The 26,110-nt window shown below is 42.8% G+C and overlaps 1 protein-coding gene across 5 annotated transcripts in view; it reads right to left on the reverse strand.

Annotated features, from left to right (window-relative positions):
* Nucleotides 1-217: 217 nt before the first annotated feature.
* The window catches only part of TANC2 (tetratricopeptide repeat, ankyrin repeat and coiled-coil containing 2), a 266,147-nt gene continuing 240,254 nt past the window's right edge, over nucleotides 218-26,110 (reverse strand). For 4 of the 5 annotated variants that reach the window (XM_063459359.1, XM_063459357.1, XM_063459361.1 and 1 more), the window contains 16 exons: nucleotides 25,065-25,231; nucleotides 23,179-23,786; nucleotides 21,740-21,848; nucleotides 21,334-21,456; nucleotides 20,955-21,191; nucleotides 19,121-19,306; nucleotides 17,587-17,680; nucleotides 16,762-16,895; nucleotides 16,554-16,677; nucleotides 15,817-15,992; nucleotides 14,302-14,434; nucleotides 13,425-13,454; nucleotides 8,481-8,572; nucleotides 5,962-6,108; nucleotides 4,534-4,634; nucleotides 218-3,589 (listed from right to left, as the gene is read on the reverse strand). In XM_063459359.1, the coding sequence (XP_063315429.1) occupies nucleotides 1,660-3,589; nucleotides 4,534-4,634; nucleotides 5,962-6,108; nucleotides 8,481-8,572; nucleotides 13,425-13,454; nucleotides 14,302-14,434; nucleotides 15,817-15,992; nucleotides 16,554-16,677; nucleotides 16,762-16,895; nucleotides 17,587-17,680; nucleotides 19,121-19,306; nucleotides 20,955-21,191; nucleotides 21,334-21,456; nucleotides 21,740-21,848; nucleotides 23,179-23,786; nucleotides 25,065-25,231 (4,391 nt within the window). In that variant the 3' untranslated portion in view covers nucleotides 218-1,659. The remainder of the gene's footprint in view (nucleotides 3,590-4,533; nucleotides 4,635-5,961; nucleotides 6,109-8,480; nucleotides 8,573-13,424; nucleotides 13,455-14,301; nucleotides 14,435-15,816; nucleotides 15,993-16,553; nucleotides 16,678-16,761; nucleotides 16,896-17,586; nucleotides 17,681-19,120; nucleotides 19,307-20,954; nucleotides 21,192-21,333; nucleotides 21,457-21,739; nucleotides 21,849-23,178; nucleotides 23,787-25,064; nucleotides 25,232-26,110) is intronic. The other variant, XM_063459358.1, reaches the window with a different exon arrangement.

Genomic DNA, 26,110 nt, shown 5'->3' on the forward strand with positions numbered 1-26,110 from the left:
AACGAGTTATGTATGAATCTACATAGGGTAGTAGTAGAGTGATATTTTATTTTAATACTTGTGTGTATTGCCGATGATTTCAGAATGATTAGACCTACACAATTTACTAGAGATATTTACGGGGGTTTGTACTTGCTAGTCATGTCTAGCTTATAGATGCCACCATGTGGTGAAAAGGGTAACAACTTTAAAACAAGTTGCCAATACCCCAGTCCTATTTGCCATTATTTTACACCTCGGAATAATTTACATGTGGTCAAATATGCATCGGACATTTTTTTTTTTTTTTTTGATAGTGTCATAAACCTATAGCAGTCTAGTAGGTCTGTTTCTTATAATGAACATGTTTATAGTTGGGAAGTTCCCTGTGCATTGCAAAATAATAATTGCTTCATAGGAAAATAAAGTAGAACTTCTAAAATTCGTATTGGGACATTAAAAAAAAAAAAAAAAAAAAAAAGATTTGGTACATGCCATGTGGACATCCCAGTGCTCATCATCCAATCTCAACCTAAACCATCACCAACAGTACCACTTTTCTTCTCTAAATAGATTTGATCAATTTCAAACTAATGAAGTAACTAGAAGCTGCATGAGGTCCAAAACACAATAATCCTTTTTTTTTGTGGACTGTGCATTTATAGCTGCCTATTACCCAAATTAATACTAATCACAGAGATCGACTCAAGAAGAGATCCATAGACCCTTTATGTTTGGAAGCTACTCGACAGTCACCATATAAATCTATAAACTGTCAGACTGTCACTTTACAACTTGTCATGTTTTCCCCTCCCCCCGAATTCCTCAAGGAATACAGACACACCAACCTATATACTCATAAATAAAATAAATCCAAAACTTGTCTTTCATCAAAAGTTTACAAAAGGCTAGAAGAATAGTGTGTGAAACTGGGTCAAGACAGAGACCTGAAATCGAAATATTAAACCTTGAAGTGAATTGTACATTAAATAAAAATCTAACTTCATGAAAAACAAGTGTGTCAGCTTTAAAATGTGAATGTACGTATAAAGAGCCCTTTGTTTTAAAAAAAACTAAATCAGGGTTCCCCCATTCTACTGAAGATGCCCTTAGTTTTGAGTCTTGTTAATAGCCACACAGTCTCTCTGTTCACACATAGAGGGTCTCACAAATAATCCACACAAGCATGCCAGAATATCTGCCAAGCCCCAAGCACACTGCCTGCAGAAGCTTTGTCGACAGGAGTTAACGATTCACTCCTAATAAATCCCTATAAAGTTGGATAGGAGGGACTAGGGGCTGACCGGGAGGCCTAGTGAGGTTAAGTGCAATTTCTGGTTAAAATCTGTTAACAATAAAATACATTCCCAAATTAAAATAGAAATGTGGAAAATGTGAGGGGGCGGTCCAGGTGTATACTCAAAGAATCCAAATTGTTCAGTACTAGATTAAACCCAGCACTAGAAAGCCAGCTCTGCTCAGTGTAGTGGGTGTAAGAGACACTGATGTTCACAGTCCAGAGCTAGCAAATGGAAGAGAAGGAATGGGAAAAGACTGATGTCTCAGGAAGATTTGCTTCATCACCAGATTTTAAGGAGGGTTTAGAGAGAATGAGTGTTTGCAAAAGGATATGATACTCTGGTAAAGAAGGAAGCAGGTCTGGGTAAAGAGTCATTTGTCCTACACATTGGACTCCACAAATGGTCTCTTTGGTTTGATGGGCGAGGTCTGGCCCTGTCGGGAGTCCCGGGACAGTTGCCGGTACAGGTTGTCCTGGTAAGCCTGTGCAACAGGCAGTGTTCTGGCAACCTTGACGTCAGGGTAAGAGGAGGCCTGTGTAACTCTCTCCAAAATGTCCCCTCGAGAGCCATTGGCCAACACTCCATGTGGCCCATAGTAGTCGTCTTCGAGCAGATGCCCGTTCTGTGCATTGTTGGTTTTGTTATAAAAGGCGATGTTGCTGATCGAGGAGGGGGGACTGAAAGATTCCTGCTGTGGGAGGATCCCAGGAGATGTGGGACTGAGAACGGTGTCCACAGAGGACACTGCCCATGTCCGGCTCTGCTGGTGGTGGTGGGGATATTGTTGAGTCCGTGCCGTTTTATCAATTATACCCATGAAAGGAGTGGTCCGGGAGCGAGTTGGCTCATTAGGGTAATTTCCCTGTGGTGGGGACACAGGAGATAGCTCATCACATAGCCGCTCATAAGCTGGTTTAAGTGGAATTTCCATTTGCTGGATGGAGGCAGAGGGGCGAAAAGTAGCAGAGAGGCTGGAAGAGGAAGAAATACTGTTGCTGGATGGAGAGAAGCGTAGTCCAACACTCTGTGAGTGTAACAACGGCCTTGGAGTTGGTGGATGAGGCTTGATTTCGCTGGGGTTAATGCTCACAGGTCTCCTAATGAGATGGGAAACATCTGGGGACCCCAGCTGGTTGGAGGGAAGAGAAGAACGCTCAAGATCTAGCTTTGAGTGACATACTGGATAGTAGGATGCAGATTGACTTCGTCCAATCTGTGGTGTTTGGTTATACCTCATTCCACCCCTGTAGGCAGATGAGGGTCGCTGGGGTATATCTTCCTTTGCAATTCCTCCATGTTGGCAAATAGCACCTGCGCTCAAACTAGCCTGCACATGCTGTACAGGACGTCCATCAGCTATTAGACCACCCAAGGAGGCTTGATACACTAGTCGGCTTTGGCTCATTTCCCCTGATGATGTCTGGTATTTACTTGCCATGCCATGTGCCACCTGACCATATGGTCCTCCAGGAATTACAGCACTAGAGTGCACCGCAGAGCTGGGTTGGTTGCTCCGTACAATCTGAGCCTTGGCTGGTTGCAATCTGTGTGCAGGTTGGGGAACAGCTGTAGGAAGTTGTGACATTTGGAAGGACCTCTGTGACATTTTCGATAAGGGAGACTTGGGTCTCCCAGGGAGCTGCCCCACACATTGGTCTTGCTGGTATCGTACCGGAGAACCAGACTGCTGCCTGTACATCCCAATGCTTTCACTGGGTGGACTAGCTCTATACTGTGGCGCTCTTCGTAATGGTGAAGGCGGTGGGCTGGGGTAGTCCATCACCTGGCCTCCTACAGGTGGTGGGCTGAATCTGTAGGATGAGGTCTGATGGGCTGGAGACGTATGTGGCGGGCTTGGCCTGTAGTGTGAGTTCTGGTGTGTGGGAGAAAGGGATGGTGAAGTGGACTGGTAGCCTTGCCGAGTAGGAGAGCCCACCGAACTATTGGACCTGAAGTCAAAGACTTGGTGCGAGCCAGACATATAAGCAGAGTCTCGATGGGCAGGAGACTGAGGTGGACTTTGCATGCCTGTAAGACTCTGGCATTGCCTTCCTTCATTTTGCAAAGCCATTGGCACATTGTCCATATCCTGCTCAATATATTCCTCTTCATATAGGTCTTCTTGTGTGGAGTCTCTCTCATCATGTTGAACTTCTGGCTCAGGTTCATCCTGCATCTCTTGAACCTCCTCCTCCTGCTGTACCTGTCTGCACTCCTCCTCTACCCGCATCAAGAGCCTTTGGATCTCACGGTTGTTAGGACAAAGCTGGATCGCCTCGTTCAGATCTTCCAGAGCTGCAGAGAACTGCCTGAAAAGTAAACATAATACACATAATGCATTACAACTTGTTCAGAGAGGGACATAAACAAATTAAAATAAAGGCCCATCTATAAGCGTCTTTTCTAAAGAAGACATGTGAAACATTTTTTCTCTTTCCAATAAACTTGTCCAAAATACTTAATGTGCTTGGGAAAGTGTGTTGGGAATAATAGGCAGCACATATCTTTGGCAATAAAAAGTGATCATATTGCTTCAGTTTGGAAGACAATATCATATTTTTTTTTGGTAGATTTAGTTCCTTTTGTTGATTCTCGAACCAAGAAAGAATCTGGAGCCGAGTTCTAAAAGTTTATATATCTGATGATGGCAGCTTTATAAGTACTTGTATGAAGAACTGCGTACGGGGAACAGTCAACCTGTACGTTCCATGCATTCATAAACAGTCTGAGTGACAAAACCAACACACAACACATAAAACAAATGCATCTACTCAGAGGGAAAATAATAAGGAAAAAAAATATATCTTGAAAAGCACAAATTATATTGAAAACTTTAAGATGGGGAAAAAAAATGATGCATTGATGGGTTCTGGTGATATATGTGTATGATGTCCTAGGAATTATGCCTACAGGGGCTACTGCGTGCCAACAGTGTGTGGTGAAAAGGAAATACGTTGAAAGCAAACAGGGGGGAGTGGATCTATTAATGACTGTTGACATGCATATACAGACTTTTCTTGTATCACGGACAAAAGGGAAAGGATGTTTACGTTTATTACATAGTACCAGGTTTTTAACTGTATAAAAGCAGTGTTAAACAGCATCTATCTACGATTCCCAAATGGTTACATGGATGTATCCTGTAGGAGTAAACATTGATCTACTGATAGTGTCGGATGCCTGGCTCGGAGTTTATAAACCACTCAGACCACCTGAGCTTGAAAACCAGACAGATCCAACCACAACTTCTCACCTGCTGCTCCGCTTGGCTCTGGCTCGGGCGTAGAATGCCTCATATGATTTTGGCTTGAGCTCCAGAGCTTTAGTGGCGAATTCCTCCGCCATGCCGAAGTCCTGTGACAATATGATAAGGGGTTTAAGACATGAAGAGGCAATGGGTAGGATAGTGTCACGTGTCGTGAATGTGCTTTGATTTGATGTGAATGAAAGCAGTGTATGAGAAGGCTAAATCAGATTGCGGGGGAACACAACCAGTGCCTCGATCTGTTGACAAAATAATGATTCTCATGATAATGGGGAGCTGCTGGTTGCTATCCCCCATTTTGGAGAAAAATAGCAGAACACAGGTGTGAAATACAATGTGCAGAAGAAGCCTGAGACAGAATGAGAAACAAATGCTTCACAGAGAACGATTGTCCAGTCTTTAGCTTGAAGTACATGCAAGGAGGCCAACACAAATATAAACGGAGCCCATAAGCCAAATATACAATAATTTCCATGAAGGACAAAGAGACAGCCACATTTCTCGTCTCATTCTAAGAACAGAGATAACTATGCTCCACAACTGCCTCTAACGTGGTAGGATTTTACCTACAAGGAAAACAAAAATACTTCATGTTGAGTCAATCAAAATTTCAACAAGTAAAAGAAAAATACGTGGAATTAAAAATCTATGGAGAAAAAAAAACAACAAAAAACATTAAGAATGTCTATAAAACTTGACCTTTAATTCAGCACTTGGAAACCAGGGTCTCTTGGTTTACATTGCTTGGAAAAAAAAAAAAAAGTGCTTCTAGAGTACATCTTTTATTCTATTTCCGTAACACAGATTGAGAAATAAAATGTGCCTGCCTCTTGGAACAAGAACTTAAAAGGGACAACATAAAAATAGGTTGCAAGCTGCCACAAGTACACATAAAACACACAAACAATCCCAAGCGATTGGTTTCATTCGACTAGTAGTAGAGTACTACTTTCTGTAACACTAGGTTTACCAAACATTAGATGTTTGGGGTGTAGGTGGAGTTCATTATTAGGAGGGTTCAGAATGGAACGTCACTACTTAAAGCAGTTTTGAAGAGATTCACTAATGTGGTGGGAATGCAGAGAGTAAAAATCCTTTTTGGTTTTCGAAATACTAAAAAGAGCAACCAAGAAGGTGACGGGGTCAGGTAAAAAATTCATCTTTACAAAAAGAGTAGGCTCGGAGCATATTCAATATACACACATGTACACTTAATCGGGGACAGACACGAGGAGAAACCCTAAAAAGGAAAAAAAGCAACAAAAGGTAGAGAAGAAGGTGGAGCATCAGGTATGGTGCATGTGCGGAATATAGATTTGTGTTTTCAGGATCTTTAGATTTGTGGCTCAACAGATTCACATAACCCTACAAAAAAAGGTAATATATCAATATTAAAATGATTAGCTGTATACTCACATTCATCTTCCGGCGGCAACGAGACAAATTAAGCAGGAGAGAAACCTTGAGCTCTCTGAAAGTCTTGAGATCTTCCCCAAATCCCTCACGAGGGAACTTCTTCATAGCGTACTGGTACCTCTGGGCAGCCTCTTTTACCTTCCCCTTCTGAGGGACAAAAGGCAGCAAACTCAAATAATGGGACTCATCACAATGTCTGGCAAATCTATCTGGGCATCTCTCTTCCCACCCAATTACTTTTGACTTCCCACCCAATTACTATGCAACTGAATCTTCCCTTCTTTACTCGTCTACGGAAAACTAACGGAGTTAGGTGTACATCTCACTTCAAAGTATAATTCTAAATGTTCTACATGCAGAATTTGAGGTACTATTGAAAGACTTAAAGTTAACCCCAGGAGCACTGATGGTCCTTTCCTAAGCAATGGTTGATCAGATAGAAAGATTTAGCCACTTATTCAGCCAGGTAGTAGGTGCAAAATCCCACCTTCCAACTTTCTCCCATTAATTTTACCCGTGTGCATCAGAAGTTCTTCTCTTCCTCTCACACTGTTTTGGCAGCTCTCTGATTGTCCTTCTATCACTGCTTCAACATCGTTTAATCTCCAGTTATGGAAGAGGTGGAATACGACCAAGACCGAGCATTTACCACTCTCGAACTCTCCTAACATCTCATATACTGATAAATTTAGGCATTTTTCTGGTGTAGGGCCAGACAAAGTCTAAGCTCTATCCTACCCCCATTGTAGCTTTACTTAGACACTCCCTTTTCAAAAGTGTAGATCATGTTTGTGTGTTTTTTTTTTGTGTGTGGTGCGCAAAGCATTTTCTTTACATGAGTTTAGCATATGTAGTGAGTGAGCAACGAGGGACACGCTGTCCATGTATAAGTTCAGTACATCATGTGTACATGGAAGATCAGACATGTGATGTGTACAAAGGATGAGCAGTGTATAATGTGCACGCAGTTATACATGTGTAGTATTCTAATAGTCTTGCATGTTTGAAGCAGACATGCATTTTGGTGGCAATCTGTGGGTTCTATTAAACAAGAGGGTTGAATAGGGTGGCACTGAGGCACCTTTTGGTGGGGGTTACTACAAAAATCACGAAAACCATACACCAACATCAATGGAAGCTCGAAAGGTCATTGACCACTGACTGCCACCTGACAGCACTGCTCAGGGAGGAAGAGAGGTGGGAAAGGGCACTTATCAACCAAGCATATGGAGGGCAGGATGCCACTACCTTCTGCCTCCCAGCACTTAAAGTAGAATGGTGACATCCCAGGATTTTATTTTTGGATTACATTTTCCGTATTTAACAAATACGTATTTGTGAGTTGTAAGAAAGATCTCTTTACCCTGTAACTGGGTGCCTCCATTTTAGCTCCCTGCTCTGTTTTGTGTATGTTATCTACACTGACTGCCAGATGCAGAGAAGAGTGAAACAATGTCTATACGTGTCCTCCTCATCTGCAATGTTTGCCCTGGATTTGTCTTGTCCCAACTGGTTTAAAAAAAGGTTAATACAAGTCATAGGTGATTTCTAATGTTTATTTCAATGGTGTACAATTCAGAGAACTGACAGTTATTCTTAAGTATCTTCCCTTCCACTATTTGCTGTGCTCGTGTTTCCCTCCACAGTACCTACTGGCACTATCCCCTTCTACATGTCTGAGCATGGTCTCCTATCAGAGTCGTAATGTCTACATCTTCTACTTCCCCAATGCTTGCTCATCCACCTCATTCTGTCCGAGCATATGGTAGCGTCTAACTATCTCAGCTGTAATTCTCTTAAACCCTATCCCATCCCCGACAACCTCTTTCTTTTCATGTACTTTTATATTTTCATATAATATATTTTAAATATTTTTCAATACGTTAAATCATTTGAAAAGCTTATTAAAAAAATATTCAATTATTTAAAAAGCTTATCCAGAAAAAAAAAAAAACAGAAAGGGAGGCCATAATCTCGTCATCAGTCTTCTTACTTTGTAAAATGTCTCCACCCATCAACCCTCAGCTTTCTTATCTTATACAAACGTTCTCCCATTGATTCATCTCCTGTAAGAAATGGTCATCATCCCTTAGATTCCTCTCTATAAGACTCCTAACCTTGTTTAACATGTCTTTGTCCTCCTTCCGATTCATAACCTTATAAAATAAGGTTTGTGTGACTCTCTCTATCACGTTTCAGAACATGCCTCTATCCTACCTCTGACTCCTAACCTTGAAGAACATGCCTCCATCCTCCATTTGACTCCTAACTTTGAAGAAAATGTCTTCATCCTGCCTGATTCCCAACCTTGTAGAATATGTCTTCATCCTCCCTTTGACTTCTAACCTTGAAGAACATGTCTCCAACCTCCCTCAGATTTATCTTATAGTAGAATATGTCTTCATGTTTTTTTTCCATACTCTTCACCTTGTAAAACATATCTCTCTGCTCTCTCTATTAGACTCCTCACCTTGAAGAGCTTGTCTCCCTCCTCCCACACTCTATATCAGGCGCCTCACCTTGTAAAACATGTCTCCCTCCTCCATCAGTTTACTCAGCAGAATGACCATGATGTCCGGCTTGGAAGTTGCCATGGCCCAGGTGGCTGGACCTGCAGTGTACAGGATGCATGATGGGTAAAAAAACTGATACAATGCAAGGGGAGAACTGAATAGGAGTTGGATGAGGAAGGCAAAGAGTTAAGGAAGTCAAGGAGTACAAATGAGTAATGGGTATACAGGACAAATACAGGCCAGTAAAGGCTGGAGTATGGAAAACGAGGACAAGAATTTAAAGGGGAAAAAAGAAGAAACAAAAACAGAACACATGACAGTGAGGAGTTCGGGGTTACAGGTGAGGTGCAAAAAAGTCATGTTAGACTGTGTGAGAAAGGGTTTGTGGTTTTATGAAGAATGCATGATGTAGTGTCTGAAGAGGTGGCTAAGAATGTAGAGTGGATGATTGGATAGAGGATTTCATTCAGGCAGTGGAACATGAGATGACACAATTGTAAATGATGGTGCTAGGTAAGAAACACATGAGAGGTAGCAGATGTGAGATGGAATGGAGTTTGGGGCAATGAGGTACAAAACAAGAGATGTCATGGCCAGTAATCAGTGGAAACGTTAAGACAGTATGGGGTATGCACTGAAGAGTGAAAAGATGCATTGTGGTCATGGATGTTATACAGAGGAATATAAGTGGATGAAGGTTTTCAGAAAAGATCAAAGTGAAGAGTTGCATGTCCTTTAAGAGAAATGACGGGAGTGTACTAGAGTGAAGAGAACTGAAGGTGACAGTGACAAGAGAAAAGAAACAAAGTAGGGGAGGCTGTCACAGAATGAGAGGGCGGTGGGAAAGCGGAGGAGGAGTGTGGGCAGAGAGGAGCCCAGAGGGGGAGGCAGGGAAAGTAGAGGAAACGAAGCAGGTACTGCTGGGAATTTTATAGCTGAATGTTAAAGGGATAAAGTGTGTAATCTGTTCATAGGAAAAAGTAGGACAGCTGTCGAGGGCAGGATCTCCAATATACCCACTATGTGAGATAATAACATCGAGACACACACAGGCACGCTGCTTCGCATGTGATACGCACACAGACACGCTGCTTCGCATGTGATACGCACACAGGCACGCTGCTTCGCATGTGATACGCACACAGACACGCTGCTTCGCATGTGATACGCACACAGACACGCTGCTTCGCATGTGATACGCACACAGGCCCGCTGCTTCGCATGTGATACGCACACAGGCCCGCTGCTTCGCATGTGATACGCACACCGGCACGCTGCTTCGCATGTGATACGCACACAGGCACGCTGCTTCGCATGTGATACGCACACAGGCACGCTGCTTCGCATGTGATACGCACACAGGCACGCTGCTTCGCATGTGATACGCACACAGACACGCTGCTTCGCATGTGATACGCACACAGACACGCTGCTTCGCATGTGATACGCACACAGGCCCGCTGCTTCGCATGTGATACGCACACCGGCACGCTGCTTCGCATGTGATACGCACACAGGCACGCTGCTTCGCATGTGATACGCACACAGGCACGCTGCTTCGCACGTGATACGCACACAGGCACGCTGCTTCGCACGTGACACGCACACAGGCACGCTGCTCTGCACGTGACACGCACACAGACACGCTGCTCTGCACGTGACACGCACACAGACACGCTGCTCTGCACGTGACACGCACACAGACACGCTGCTCTGCACGTGACACGCACACAGACACGCTGCTCTGCACGTGACACGCACACAGACACGCTGCTCTGCATGTGACACGCACACAGACACGCTGCTCTGCACGTGACACACAGACACGCTGCTCTGCACGTGACACACAGACACGCTGCTCTGCACGTGACACACAGACACGCTGCTCTGCACGTGACACACAGACACGCTGCTCTGCACGTGACACACAGACACGCTGCTCTGCACGTGACACACAGACACGCTGCTCTGCACGTGACACACAGACACGCTGCTCTGCACGTGACACACAGACACGCTGCTCTGCACGTGACACACAGACACGCTGCTCTGCACGTGACACACAGACACGCTGCTCTGCACGTGACACACAGACACCCTGCTCTGCACGTGACACACAGACACCCTGCTCTGCACGTGACACACAGACACCCTGCTCTGCACGTGATACACAGACACTCTGCTCTGCACGTGACACACAGACACCCTGCTCTGCATGTGACACACAGACACCCTGCTCTGCATGTGACACACAGACACCCTGCTCTGCATGTGACACACAGACACCCTGCTCTGCATGTGACACACAGACACCCTGCTCTGCATGTGACACACAGACACCCTGCTCTGCATGTGATACACAGACACCCTGCTCTGCATGTGATACACAGACACCCTGCTCTGCATGTGATACACAGACAGACACCCTGCTCTGCATGTGATACACAGACAGACACCCTGCTCTGCATGTGATACACAGACAGACACCCTGCTCTGCATGTGATACACAGACAGACACCCTGCTCTGCATGTGATACACAGACAGACACCCTGCTCTGCATGTGATACACAGACAGACACCCTGCTCTGCATGTGATACACAGACAGACACCCTGCTCTGCATGTGATACACAGACAGACACCCTGCTCTGCACGTGACACACAGACACGCTGCTCTGCACGTGACACACAGACACGCTGCTCTGCACGTGACACACAGACACGCTGCTCTGCACGTGACACACAGACACGCTGCTCTGCACGTGACACACAGACACGCTGCTCTGCACGTGACACACAGACACGCTGCTCTGCACGTGACACACAGACACGCTGCTCTGCACGTGACACACAGACACGCTGCTCTGCACGTGACACACAGACACGCTGCTCTGCACGTGACACACAGACACGCTGCTCTGCACGTGACACACAGACACGCTGCTCTGCACGTGACACACAGACACGCTGCTCTGCACGTGACACACAGACACGCTGCTCTGCACGTGACACACAGACACGCTGCTCTGCACGTGACACACAGACACGCTGCTCTGCACGTGACACACAGACACGCTGCTCTGCACGTGACACACAGACACGCTGCTCTGCACGTGACACACAGACACGCTGCTCTGCACGTGACACACAGACACGCTGCTCTGCACGTGACACACAGACACGCTGCTCTGCACGTGACACACAGACACGCTGCTCTGCATGTGACACACAGACACGCTGCTCTGCACGTGACACACAGACACCCTGCTCTGCACGTGACACACAGACACCCTGCTCTGCACGTGATACACAGACACTCTGCTCTGCACGTGACACACAGACACCCTGCTCTGCATGTGACACACAGACACCCTGCTCTGCATGTGACACACAGACACCCTGCTCTGCATGTGACACACAGACACCCTGCTCTGCATGTGATACACAGACAGACACCCTGCTCTGCATGTGATACACAGACAGACACCCTGCTCTGCATGTGATACACAGACAGACACCCTGCTCTGCATGTGATACACAGACACCCTGCTCTGCATGTGATACACAGACAGACACCCTGCTCTGCATGTGATACACAGACAGACACCCTGCTCTGCATGTGATACACAGACAGACACCCTGCTCTGCATGTGATACACAGACAGACACCCTGCTCTGCATGTGATACACAGACAGACACCCTGCTCTGCATGTGATACACAGACAGACACCCTGCTCTGCATGTGATACACAGACAGACACCCTGCTCTGCATGTGATACACACACATCCAGGCTACTACGCATCGGATTCACATATAAACACACTGATCAGCATGAGGTGCTAGATACATGCCTTGCAGAGACATTGGTTAACATATGATATTCATGTACACACAAACTTTGATACATGTGATACAAAAAAGGTACACCATCTATGATACACACAGAAACATACAATGTACACAATAAACACTAAAATACACTATGTTCACAAATCCACAGTAGTGTTCTAAAATAAGAGGTCACCTACTCCTGATGACCCAATCACATTGTAAGTGCAACGGGTACGCCACATTGCTGGCACCATAGAACCGCTAAACACATTCATATTATGCCTGCGTTTGATGAGCAAATCACCTTATACCTTATACAACACACTTTCTACTCCGCTCAGGCCTGATTAAAAAGCATTAAGCCATAATAAGGTAGTTTGCTCCTTATTATTATTATTTATATAGAGCCATCAGATTCCATAGCGCTGAACTTAAATATATTGTCATTTTTTTCCATATTACTCTTTTTGTGGCCAATGTTCCAAATCAAACAAATGGATCTTTGCACTCTACTTATTTATTAACATTCACAGTTCAAGCCCACTTTAACTCGTAACCATGTAATAGGAATGAATTGTTACGGTTTTAAAGGAAACTCATATGTACATATACAGCATGGCCAGTAGGTGGCGCTAGATCATTTCCGTTTCCCAACATCTAATCTGACTATACTGGAGCTTCCTAAATAGTTGGATGGACTACTGCCATCCTGATACAAATCTGGCTTCCCCTTTGAGCCTAAAGCAAAGGAGAGATCCCCGATTCTCACTAGGGGTGAGGTCAACTTTCCTTCCCACAACAACTTTCCATCAAATATGGATAAAATGTCAAGCAGCTATAGCCACACACTTCAAAGACGTCAATGAATTCACCAGCCTCAGAACGGAATTCTGCTGAATCCGACCAATGACATTACATCTTTTATGTCGTTATGGAAAATATGTTTATTAAAAGGAGACAAAAAACTTTAAGGGACCTCTCTAGCGGTTTCTATTTATTTATTTAAATTTGGGGCAGTTCTAAATGACCCTTTGATGCTGTAAATAATATTGGTTTTGTTTGCATAGTCTTGTGAGGCATGCAGAGCAAAGCTGTGATCGGGGTTTGGGATCTAACCTTTGGGACGGCTTGGTAGGGTTTGACAGCCTTGAAAGCAGTGACCAGAGATACAAGTTAAAATTAATCATAAGCCGGCGATAGATTAATATCGGTGCAGAGATAGGAAAGAGAAGAATGGTACGAGAAGGAAAATAAAGAGAAGGATAGAGAAAGTTAGACGTGTACGGAAAAAGGGATGGTGTTTGGAAGACAGAGGAGAAAGTGCCCATCGTGATGTGGTTAGGAAAGAGGGTTAGAAAGATTGTGCAGGTTAAACAGAGAAGGGAGTCAGGAAGTGAAGAGACAGGCAACGAGATAAGGAGAGGAACATTGAAAGAGTAGGGATTGGTATGGGTTACAAAGCAAGACACGGAAGGGGAGTGAGGGAGCGTGGGGATTAAATGAAGTGATAGAGGAGAGAAAACAAACCATGTAGCAGGAGTGAGACAGCAGCGAGCACAGAAGCTTAATGTCTGAGCAGCAGAGCGTCATCAGGCGGCGGTGGGAAGGGGTCGGGGGAAAGAGGCGCAGCTCACCAAAGTGACGGACATTAAACACGCAGGGAGCACCTAGCAGCAGCAGGATCCTAGAAAGCACTAAATAGAGGCTTTCGTTTGTTTTGGGTTAGTAAGACGGGACAATGGTGGCTGGGCTGAAACGTTAACTAAAGGGCATTATTCTTGGATCCATCATTAAACAAAAGGCAGCGCTCTTATAGGGGGAGATTCATATCCAAGCAGACCCTGACATATCACAATATGGAGCAAAAGCGGAGAAGAACATGCCTGCAAATCATTACATTAAAGACAATGGGGACCATTACAACTAAAACAACTCTAGTGGCTTTGGGGTTCACAAGGGATAACACTGGAAGCACATATTTTTCTCCTCATACCTATCTTGGCTCCTTTCTTTAGCAAGGCCACTACAACAGAGGTGTTTCTGCAGCCCACAGCCCTGTCCAGCGGGCGCATTCCACTGTAGTCTACATGTTCGATCATCGCTCCATGATCCACCAAGAACTGGACCTGTCGGTGGATAAGAGACAATGGCAGGATTACAAGAGGCACTTGGTCAAAAGTAGAGGTGGTTAAACTTACAGTACTAAATCAACAAGTCTGATTGAGAGCTGTGATTCACTGGTCACCACACCAAGAACAGTTTTGCTCACTAATTGTACAGGAAATCAGAGTAGATCTCTCGCTGAAAACCTAGTTGGTCTCCAAAGATGGCAGATGGTTTATGTTCTTTTACTCTTAACAATTATAATAAAATATACACCAAAATAAATTCTGCAAACACTAGACTCTTCCGGGACATGTTTTAATTGTTCCAACCATTGGGGACCCTCCAAAACAGTCTGGAAACCAATCTAGAGAACCAAGGATTAAGGGACCACCAGAGCATACTGAATGTGTCTAGTATATATAATATGTGAAGCATAAATTCCGGGTATGTCAGGTACTGAAAGCGATGTATAAACACTTACAAGCAATTGTGGGCAGGGAGAGAGGTAGGGAACCTCCTTGTACTGTAACCGATACAACAAACATCATTTCATCTAGTGTTTGGAACATCCCATAAAATGTAACATTTAGATATTGACCTTTAAACCCATTTGACTCCTGTTCTGACTTCATATTAAGACACCATTATTTGGACACAAGGCCACCTGTTCACAATAGGTGGGCAGAGGAAGCGAATCGCGTCAATAGTGCTGCCCACAGGTGGTGGATCCATTTGGAAAATGTGAGCGCATGTAATGAGGCGCTCACGCTACACTTTTTAGCGGAAGCTCCCTGGTGTCTTAAAAGTTAGCAACTTGTGGACTGTTTTTTCAAAGCACCACAACTCTAGCTTATAGACATTTTAGTGTATAGATCATGCCCATGAAATCCCACTGCACAATTCTCTGTCATTTAGCATTTAAATCACTTGTTTCTGTTTATGCAGGCCTAGCGACACCTCACCTGGCTGTGCCAAAAAATTGGTTTTATTTCCAATCAGATCTCACAGCACAGTGTGTTTGCTTCAGGAGTTTTCATCACCTACTTTGTTGACTGAACTCTAATAGCACACAAGGCTGTTAGCGGGCAATTAAGAGGGCAAGAGTTAAGAAATTCTAGATTAAAACATACTGTGCAATAATGGAAGCTAAATATTGTTTTCCAGGAAGTCTGTGTTAGAGGAGTTGTAGCAAGCGCAGCACAAAGTGATTTAACTCCTGAATGCAGAGCTAAGCTAGAGATGTTTTGGTACTTTGTCTCTTTAACTCAACGGAACTTTGGAAAACAGATGTTCCCAGTAGACATGAGTAACAATGTAGTATTAAAAGTCATAAGGTACTTCCATACTTTTTTGAAAGTTCAAAACACTTTCCATCCCACAAGTCACTGCCCAAATAACTCACCACTTCAGCGTCTCCATAGAATGCTGCAAGGTCCAGCGGTGTACGCCCATTTTTATCAGCATGATCAGTAGCAGCCCCACTCTCCACAAGACCTCTCACAACAGCTAGGTGTCCCTTAAGACAGGCCCAGCTTAAGGCAGTCAAACCTTCTTTGTCCATCAAACCTATGGAAGATCCTAGAAGATAGAGATATTTTTTTTCTAGTCTAGAGATATAGATCAGGAAAGACCCCATATACATTGGTTAATAACAAAATGAAAACTATACCTCGCACTAGGCACACACGTTTACTGTGTCAAAATACATATTTCTAGTGCTTTTCTTCTCACATTGGAACCATAAGGGCTTCCAGATTCTAACAAGTTAGATGCAGATAAACTCAACAAATCTGGCCATGTAAATCTCCAACTGGTCTGTCATATGATCTGAACTGAGGAACGTTTAAACACTTTACATTAAAAATACGAACCAGTAGGGGAGATCATCGGGATGGTCAATAATATCAGTAATAATTATATCTATGGCATTGAGAACTTTAAGCCGCCTTTAAGATCCAGTATTGTAGACTTCTAATAAAACAAGGAGGACATTCAATAGATAAGTACTCCAGCGATCCTCTCCTTTAGTAATTTTGTAATAAATCATTGTCAGTTAAAGACATGGTGATGTCCTCTAGTTTGAGTTCAGTACTTACATTAGACACTGAACTCACATGCCAATCAATTTTTACCACTTACCTTGAGCAAGCAGAAATTCAACAGTGGCTACATGCCCCTCGGATGCTGCGGTCATTAATGGTGTACGACCTTGTTTATCCGCCATGTTCACATCTGCCCCATGTGTGAGAAGCAGGTCCACAATCTACGATAAGAAAACAATAGTTTGTCTATTCAATCTACCACCTTACAAAAGCCCGTGACGAATCGATCGTTTTTTTATTATTACCTGCCAGTGGCCCTGTCTTACAGCACTAAATATCGGAACCACTCCTCGACGGTTCGGTTGGGACACAGCTGCACCTTGTTCTAAAAGAAGACGGCAGACTTCTAGCTTCCCTCGCCCGGCAGCAGCGGTTAGTGCTGAAATAAAGTAGAGAGCGAGAATGTTGAAACAGGCACTCCAGAACTCTAACGGAGCTTAAGTGAAGTGAAGTGTGTCCTCTTTCTTTCTTTCCTTTTTCATTTTACAAAAAATGCAGATTTCGATAGAAATTGGCACTTTTATAAATTAAATTGTTACTTCCTGGTTGTTTAGCTCAGTGAAGCTAAACTCAAGAGGCCGGCAGCTGCCCAGAGCACCGGCATTGCAAAGACATCTCAGAGAGAGAAGAAATACGGCAGGGGACTGAGTAGATACAAGCAGGAAGTGGCACAGAACTGAATGCAGCCAAATAAAGGTATTACGTTCTACACAAAAAAAAAGTATGTATCCAAAGAGTGAACACAGATAACCAAAAAAATAATAATAAACAGAGATAACAGAGATGGTTGGGAATAAAGGAACTAAAGGAAAACGGGCAGTAAGGTTAATTAAGTAAGAGAGGGTTAACAAACTGGGTACAGATTAGGATGGAATGTTTCTATCCTTGCGTTTATACAAGATTAGTATACGGAATCTGTTTATGGTACTTTGTCTCTGGAAGGAACAGTGCAGCATGTAGAAGCACAGCCTCATCATGCCCAAATCATTTGTTCTCTCTTACCCACTGCTTTTATGATCTAGGAAGAGAAGGGCGGTTTAATGTGGCACCTTAGTAAAACGGTTACTTACCAGTCTCTCCCCAAAGGCCATCAAAGCTGTTAATTTGAGCTCTCTGCTCCTCCTCTTCATCTTTCTCTGGGAGATCCAGCAGGTAAGAGACAATCTGAAGAAGAGAACGGTCCAGATGTTACACAAAACAAAAGCAATCCATCATTTGATTTGATTCCTAGATGTAGGAGATTTGATACTTTGCACCAAGGTGTGTCAGAGACCACTAAGCAACAGTTTCGCAATAAGAGAGAATGATGACTTTGTATTTCACAAGAAGCAAAAGCATTATTTTATTTTCTACATAAAGGGATTCTAGTGTTTGCCAAGTTAGTATATACTCATATAGAACTTTCTAAATTAATTCAACTATATGTGAATAACCAAATTAGCTAATTTATATATTTGATTTGGCGGATTTTAAGAATTAGCTGAGCAGCAGATAAATAGAAGGGCAAATATAGGTATAACACATTTTGTGAGTAGCTGTAGGGATTATACATTGTAAACTTTCAGCTGAAGAACAAGACTGTTTACAACAAGCTTACAACAAATTCTGTTCATCTTTAAAGGGTGACTTCAACCTCCATGGCCACTTTTGTTTTTAGTGGTTATGGAGAAAGCAATCTGCATGTTTACAGCGTTCCACCTCGACATGCTGCCTGTCCAAAGAAAACTGAACTTTTTGTGCCGGGGTCTAGTTGTACTTCCGGCACAACTGACTCCTGGAGCCTGGGACAGAGTCTGGTGCAAAAATTAAGTCCATAGTCTGCACGCACTGCGCACTGGTGCCAACAAGTAGAAACGTATAAAAATTTCAATTTGTTCCTAATGCCATCCCTAAAAGCTCTTCCTACCCATTATGTCACTTTGTACCCTCTCCTCGTCCACTACCCCTTCGTCACCCTATGGCCTGCCCATGCTCACATGTTCCCTACTCGTACAGTATCAGCAATTAATGAGCATTTTGCTTATAAAACATGCAAGCCCAATAATTCAGCAAAGAAGCTCCCTGGTATAAATAATCTAACTTGTGCCTATTTTAAATGAAAAACCGTATGCTGCTATGAGTAGCCTGCATTAGGAAACGAGGAGGGAAAAATAACAAACAAAAAAAACAATCATGACAGATCCGCAAGATAATTTCTTATAACCAATGTTATACAGACATAAAAAAAATAAATTGGAAGGAAAGAAAGAAAATTAAAATAAAACACTTAATTCTCAATCCTTCTTGTGTTTCACAATACAGATCAAAAAAGAAAAAAAGAAAAACACTATGTATTTTTGTGATATAACTAAAGTTTTAGAAGATATCATAGTGCGGTGCCATTGTATTACTCGTGGCACTGTGTTGTGCAAGTCACAGCTATTTCTCTCACACCCAGGGTGACGCCTCGGACTGAGAGGAGATCAGTGGTGCACAAAGACCAATGAGTATTCTGTAGAGCATAAGTTAACACCTTCAGTATCTCTGGCATAAGTGTATCAACTTACTGCAAGATCACCGCCGTTTTTTAGCCATGCAAATGCAGAATGACTGTCCCAGTCTTACCTCTGAATACCCCATACTGGCTGCAGCAATCAGTGCTTGCTGTATGGCTTGACTCTTCTTCAGGACGCTCGACTGCTGTCCGGACATTGTCCAATCACACTGGATGAGGTACTTGACAACTTCTAGGTGACCACGAAGGGCAGCATGGACCAGAGCACACTGGCCATTCTTATCCAGCAAATCCACCTGTTTCAGATCAAAAGAGAAGAACAGAAAAGCAGTGAAGAAAAAGTACAGATCAGGAGCTGCAAAAAAAAAAAAAAAAAAAGGAAAGGTATGATAAAAATTGTAAAAGAATAAAGAGAAGAGACCAGCCGAAATGAGGAGAAGGGGACACTAAAAGGACAAGTTAAGCAAAGTTAAAGAAAGACAGTAACTGGATATTATAAGACAAACAAAATACACATTTGTTAGGACTTATAATTCCATTCTGTTGAGTGAACCTTTTGCTGCTTCGCTACTTGGCTGTCAACATCTCTGGCAGCCAATTAACAGTCAATGAATAAACTGCAGGTTTGGGCAGGTTTCCAGACACCACGACATGCGGGGGTGAAAAAAGAACATCCGTTCTTCCTCCCCATCAGAAACCCAGGTGGGCCTGTCTGCGCAGAGAGGGGGGTAGCGCCAGGTTAATACAGCATTTTGCAGCCACAGAAATAACATAATCTTTCAACGATAGGAATACTGAACTAAAACACAGAGGCAGCCAGGCAACTTCCATATCATTCATAGAATATACATTATATGTGCACATTGCAGGGTGGATATACATTTTCTATTGCATTAACCAACCTGTTTATCTTGTAGATTTGTGATCGGAAGATAATCATCGGGTGGGTTTGTGACACAATTAACATCAGTGATCACATGCCCATCCGTAAAGGGGGCACGTTATCCTGACTTGACAATTCTCCAGTAAAAGGATTTGCCTTTATTGGGTCTCTGCTGAATTGTAGAAACTTAGATAGAGGCACTCTCACCTGTCCTAGAATTTACAATCCTCCTTCAGTTCCTCTCAGGTGAGGCTGCCAGGAAGTGTGTATATGCTGTGCTCTCAGGCATGTTAAAAAAAAGTAACACGGGTCTTTGGAAGATTCTGTGAGATCCTCTACAGTAGTTCATGCACACGACAAAGGGTTTATAGGCCCCCAATGGCCGGCAGGAAATGGCAAAGCAAGGATTTGCCAATATTTTGGATTTTCCAAGTTGTGTCATTCATGTGTGAAAGATAAGACAAAGTAATACCTAGTTTGTCTTACATATATATATTTTTATTGTGCTGCTAATTCAGTAAAATCCCAATATATATTATATCTATATATAAAACCAAGAGACTGCACTCACCTGGACATGCTTAAATTGTAGGGTCCTGGTGGGACCAAATAATACAACATACAAGATCCAGTACATGCTCTAAGAATGTAATAGTTTTTTCTTTTTGTTTTTTTCTTTAACACCTCACCAAGCCAAGAATAATGGGATGTTTAGTTACAATATATGATCATATGTTGCATAAGCCTGCCACAACGTCAATGCACCCCATCCTTGGCAGGTCATATTCTAGCAGCCAAATGCCTGCTCTTATGAGAATAATCCACTTACTTTGAAAATGCTTTGTAATGGAACTCACTGCAGTGCAAGAATGGGAAAAAAAAAACACAACCTATTACATTCAATGAGCATTGAAATTGCTGTTTAGTGAATGAGTGAGTGCACTGGATCTTGTATGTTTCCCATAAATACATACAAACACACATGCAAGTTATTGTTTTTTTATTAATATACACATTTGGTCATTACCATAAACTCTGATTCTGTCTCTTCACTCACTCACCTTAGCACGTCTTTTGCAGAGCAGCATAACAATGGTCAGGTGACCCGCTGCAGCGGCATATCCCAATGGGGTAAGACCGCTCTCCGAACTAGCATCAACATTGACCGAGAATTCTAGCAGCAGGGCCACCATCTCAGTGTACCCCAGGTGTGCCTGCACACACAGGATGGGGGCATTGTTCAGTACCTCAGTGCGGTAATTCACATTGGCTCCTCCCATGATGAGTAGTCGACTCACCTGTGAAATTAAGAAGGAAAGTGTGACGGGCAATGCATGGGTGGCATGGGTGCAGAAAACACAAGGAGAGATCAGGTCGCCCCCAACTGAAAGGAGAATAAAGTACCTGTTGGTATGTTCTTGGCAGTCCAGCTCAGCTTACCTTGATGTTAGGTGTGTAGAGATTTCTAAGAGATGCTAGAGCCATGGAGAGACCATCTGTGCTGTAGGAGATCCACAGGGCTTGTAAAATGGAGGAAGAGACGCCAACTTTTTTACTCAGGCCCTGTGTAATACAGAAAGAGATCGGAAAAGAGAAAGAAGCAGACAAATACAGAAAGATGAAAATATGTTGAGGATAGGAAGGATATGGAGTGGAAAAAAACTTGGACAGTAAAAGGAAAGAGAGAATATTTCAAATAGTAAGAGGCTAAACACCGAAATGGGAGCATGTGGTAAGGCAATTGCCAAAGTTACATTAACCAAAAAAGGGAAAGCAGCAGAAGCAAATGACAGCAGATGGCTTTCCTGTCCCATTCAAGATCCAGTTGTTCTTCTCCTCCCGTTACCTTGAAAATATGAGCTTTAAGTATATGGTGGCCAAGCTCGATGGTCTGCTGTCTGTTCAACTTTCCTTCTTGCCGAGCAAACCAGAACGCCAACAGAATATGCCCGCTCCTGAGGAAAACAGAGGGGTTATTATAAACATAGACCGACATGTCCATCAGCCACCCAGCATGAACTAAATGAGACAGATGCAGAGTTGGTGGTCAGCCGGGCGTCTAACTGATAAGAATCCAGCATTCTATACAGATTGCAAGACACTGGATGTACAGCCTCACACATCACTGCAGAACGAACCACTAGGTAGTTGTGTGTTAACTAAAGCACAGCTCTGTGTGCTTCCCTTCCCAAATCCAGTAAGGGCTGTGTATCTTACATTTCCGACTTGTTGGCTTTTCTTCCTATGTGGTGGCCATACATTGAAACTTGCAGTGGGCGATCCGAAATTGAGAGCTCAATTTCCACACACAAAAGATGAGAGGAGGAAACTGGAGATTGTGAGCCCTGAATCTAGTATACCAGTAATGTGTGCAATGGTTTTTGAGTAATTAGGTTCTAACGTTAAAGAATATATTATCTCAATAAGCATAAAGAGGGTCCTGGAGCGGAAAATAATGGTGGGCAAATGATGAAAACTACACTTGTATTTCTGGAACAAAAAAATAGCACGTGTCTGCCCTCTGTCTGCAAATACACTTTGCAATCAATATATAAAACCATCGCTAGGTGCATATATAAAGCAAAAGTTCAAGCATAAAAAAAATACAAAAAATAAAAATCTTGGCAAACAGGCCAAGTCACAGAGAATCTTGTTATGAGCGTAAGGGGGTTAGTACGCAAACTATTGGGCATGGCGCACAAGGAATCCATGTTATCGGTTACAGGGTGCAGATTGCCAAAGTGCGAACGGCCTGGGGTAGAGACAGGGCCTAGGGCACATTTGGACTCCCACAGCTGTAGGTCACTTAAAGATTAGTAGTTACAGAGGAAAAAGTAACCGCTAGCACTTTAGGAGTTATAGACAGCATCTCACATGATGCTCTGCTGGTCTAGGAAGGATATCTCTTATCACGTGCTATGACAATGGCACACAGAATTTAAAGGCAGAAGGAGGCTAAATAAATACCCATTAGGCAGTCTCGATCTATTGAAAGGAGCAACAGTAATAGCAATAGCCACCATGTTAATAAGCCTTTCACCTTCCAACGTAATGGTGTCCACAGATTCTTGGCTGCATAACCACTGCACTGTTTTATTGTACAAAGCTATAGTGACCCTTTAACAATGTCAGTCTCTAGATTGTTACAGGAAGGACTTTCTAACTCGTGGATGGATGTAAGCGCATTCAATTGCAGATAAAATACATTATCTTCTAGGCCACTCAACAAGCAACCAAGTCTATGAAATACATCACCGGGGGGAAATTCCTGGATCATTTACTTACCGAGGATCACACAGGAACTTTGTCTTCTCTCCATCCTCTCTCCAGATTAACCACTCCCGGAAAGATGGGTGCACAAACATTCGTGTTAGGTCCCTCCTTTTGATCAAGAACATGGAAAGATTCTCCATACGCTGCTGAAAGTCCTCCCATTCTAGACCTCCATCCACACTGCCTGCGTTGATTGCCTGGAAGATGTGCTCATCAGTCAATGGGTGTAGAGAGGCCACTGCCACGTTAAGAAGGGGAAGGGCCCTCTCAAAAGAGGATTGAGTTGGAAATCTCATGTTGCACTGTAATAAGTAAACCTCAGACAGCGACACTGGAACAACCTTATAACTGGAGCTCTTGAGAACTAAATAGCCCTTCTCTATAAGATCAAACGTCAGCTTTAGGTAAAGATAGGAGCCCTGGCTTAACGTCTTTAGGTGAGAACTGAGTTTTCCAAAGGTGGTGTTGTCCATCTTGCCATTGAGGGAAATATTGTTCTGGATTTCTGAGCTGCTGTGGATTCGCTGTAGAATGTAGGCCTGAAGGTCCTGATCTATGGCCTCGTTTTCCTCCAATCGATCAAGAAAAATACGATGAAACGGAAGCAGCTTGGTGATTTCCTGCCAGTGTCAACAATGGAAATGAGTAAAAAGCAAATATATATATATATATATATATGTAAAAAAATTGATGAAATTTGTATCTTGTAATACCTTTTTTATTGGACTAACAGAATTTTTTAATGACAAGCTTTCGGGAGAACCTCCCTTTCTCAAGTCTGAAGCATTTCTAAGAAAGGGAGGTTCTCCCGAAAGCTTGTCATTAAAAAATTCTGTTAGTCCAATAAAAAAAAGTTGTAACAAGATACGAATTTTATCTGTTTTTTGCATCTACATCACTGGACTAATACGGTTACAATCTCTACTTGAACACTATACAACTAAAAAAAATAAAATAAAAAAAATAATATATATATATATAAACAACTCAAAAAACAAAACAAAATTACTTGGGGGAACATATTGCATCCAATTGATACGAGGGTGGATGAATATTGAACCTAGGTATGAAATTAAATGACATTTTACATGCTGCCATCAGAACGGTACATTTTGAATGTTAAACATTGTTTTGCGGTCCTAAATGCAGATGTGTTGATAGGATTGCGTAATTACACGAATCACAGAACTGTTACTAGATAACAACACAGCTTTAAACAGTGACGTTAAGTGAGGTCAGAGGATCCTGTCGTGAGAAGTTCATTTTAAGATCTAATATTTAATTAAGCTCTGAATATATAGTATCACGGATGAAAACAACAATATTACATATGATACAGGTAACTGTTTAAAGGGATATGAAGATTGTACTTTCTCCAGCAGGTCATTGATGCCAGCAATGCTATCTTTGTGGGTACTCCTTGAATATCTGTACCGCCTGTTCCCTGGCTTTGCCTACTTCTTGAGGAAACTTTTCTAAGCAGGGCAAAGTTCCCCTATGATTTTGATGTGTATCCAGCACCTAGATATCAATGTTGAATAACCTCAGTCAGTTCATTCCTATATTGCCCAGCAGAAAACATGCCCAATTATCACAGCAGCTGCAGCGGTTGTAAGAGAGCAGGAGAATCACCTATAGGAGTGTTCTCCTGCTTCTCTTCATTGTCACTCAACTCTTGGCATCAAAAGCTATGCCACTAGAAGAAAGATCTATATCAATGATGGACAATTGAGGGAAGAACTTTAAACTGGAAACATCTAACAATCTATATACGCTAGCAGTTCTGATACTAAAGTTTAGGTGTAAAAAAGTAATAGGAATTGGGTAAATCTAGTAGACAGGGACATTTGAGGGGAGAGTAAGGGGAGTTAGAGATGCACATCTCCCTTTTGCATCACCTGCAGGGTGGTCCTCACAGTCACAATCAGCTTTAGCCAATGCGGGAACTTTCCGATGATCTTACTCAGGAAGGACACAATAGTGTCACCATAGTCCGGCTTGTGGAACTCGGCTTCATTCAGCCCGTCTATTAATATAATATAATCCTCGTCCGGAATCTTCCTTTCTGTTAGAAAAACAAGGAGCACAGAATAAGCAGGCGTCGCTTGAATGTCAATAACTGGTAGAGTTATCAGTTTATACGAGAAAATACACAACATCCACACTTAGAAAGCCACCCCATGATTCTGCAGTCTCAATGCTCAATTATGTGCCATTTAGGAATCCAATCACTTTGTTTATCAACTCTAGGGACACCTCCCTGCATGTGACTTGCACAGCCTTTCTTAAACACTTCCTGTAAAAGTCATCTAATGTTTATCCTTCCTTTATTGCAAGTTCTATTTAATTTCGATTTTCTTATCCCCTGCTCTGTTAACAGCTTGCTAGACTCTGCAAGAGCCTCCTGTATGTGATTAAAGTTTAATTTACAGAGCAGGAGATAAAATTGTTTTAAGGTAAATTACATCTGATTTCATGCAGGCTGTGTCAATCAGAGTCAGGGGAGGTGTGGCTAGGGCTGCATAAACACAAACAAAGTGATTTAACTCCTAAATGGCAGTGAATTGAGCAGTGAAACCTGAGAGACAGGATATATACACAAAAAACGCTTGTGACTATAGTGTTCCTTTGAGTTTTATACAGATAGTGTTATTTTAGATTAAAAATACTGTTCGATATGGTTTAACTAAACAGACCACAGTCTTTATAAAGCAAGTGAAAACCTACAGGTTTTGCATATAAGAAGGAGAATAATAACAGTTAAATTAGTTTTCTAGAATTGGCATATATTGAAATAAGTCTGGGTGTCCGTACTGCATTCAGGTCCGCCATGTTTTATTTCCCCATTGCTGGGATTGGCAGCTTCATGTGGGGTCACTGCAGCATCGTTAGGTTAACACCTCTTGGAACCCAGATCGACGCGGTGGATGGTATTAAAAGGGAT

Source organism: Pelobates fuscus, chromosome 6 (genome assembly GCF_036172605.1).
Source record: "Pelobates fuscus isolate aPelFus1 chromosome 6, aPelFus1.pri, whole genome shotgun sequence".
In the NCBI taxonomy this organism is placed as follows: domain Eukaryota; kingdom Metazoa; phylum Chordata; class Amphibia; order Anura; family Pelobatidae; genus Pelobates; species Pelobates fuscus.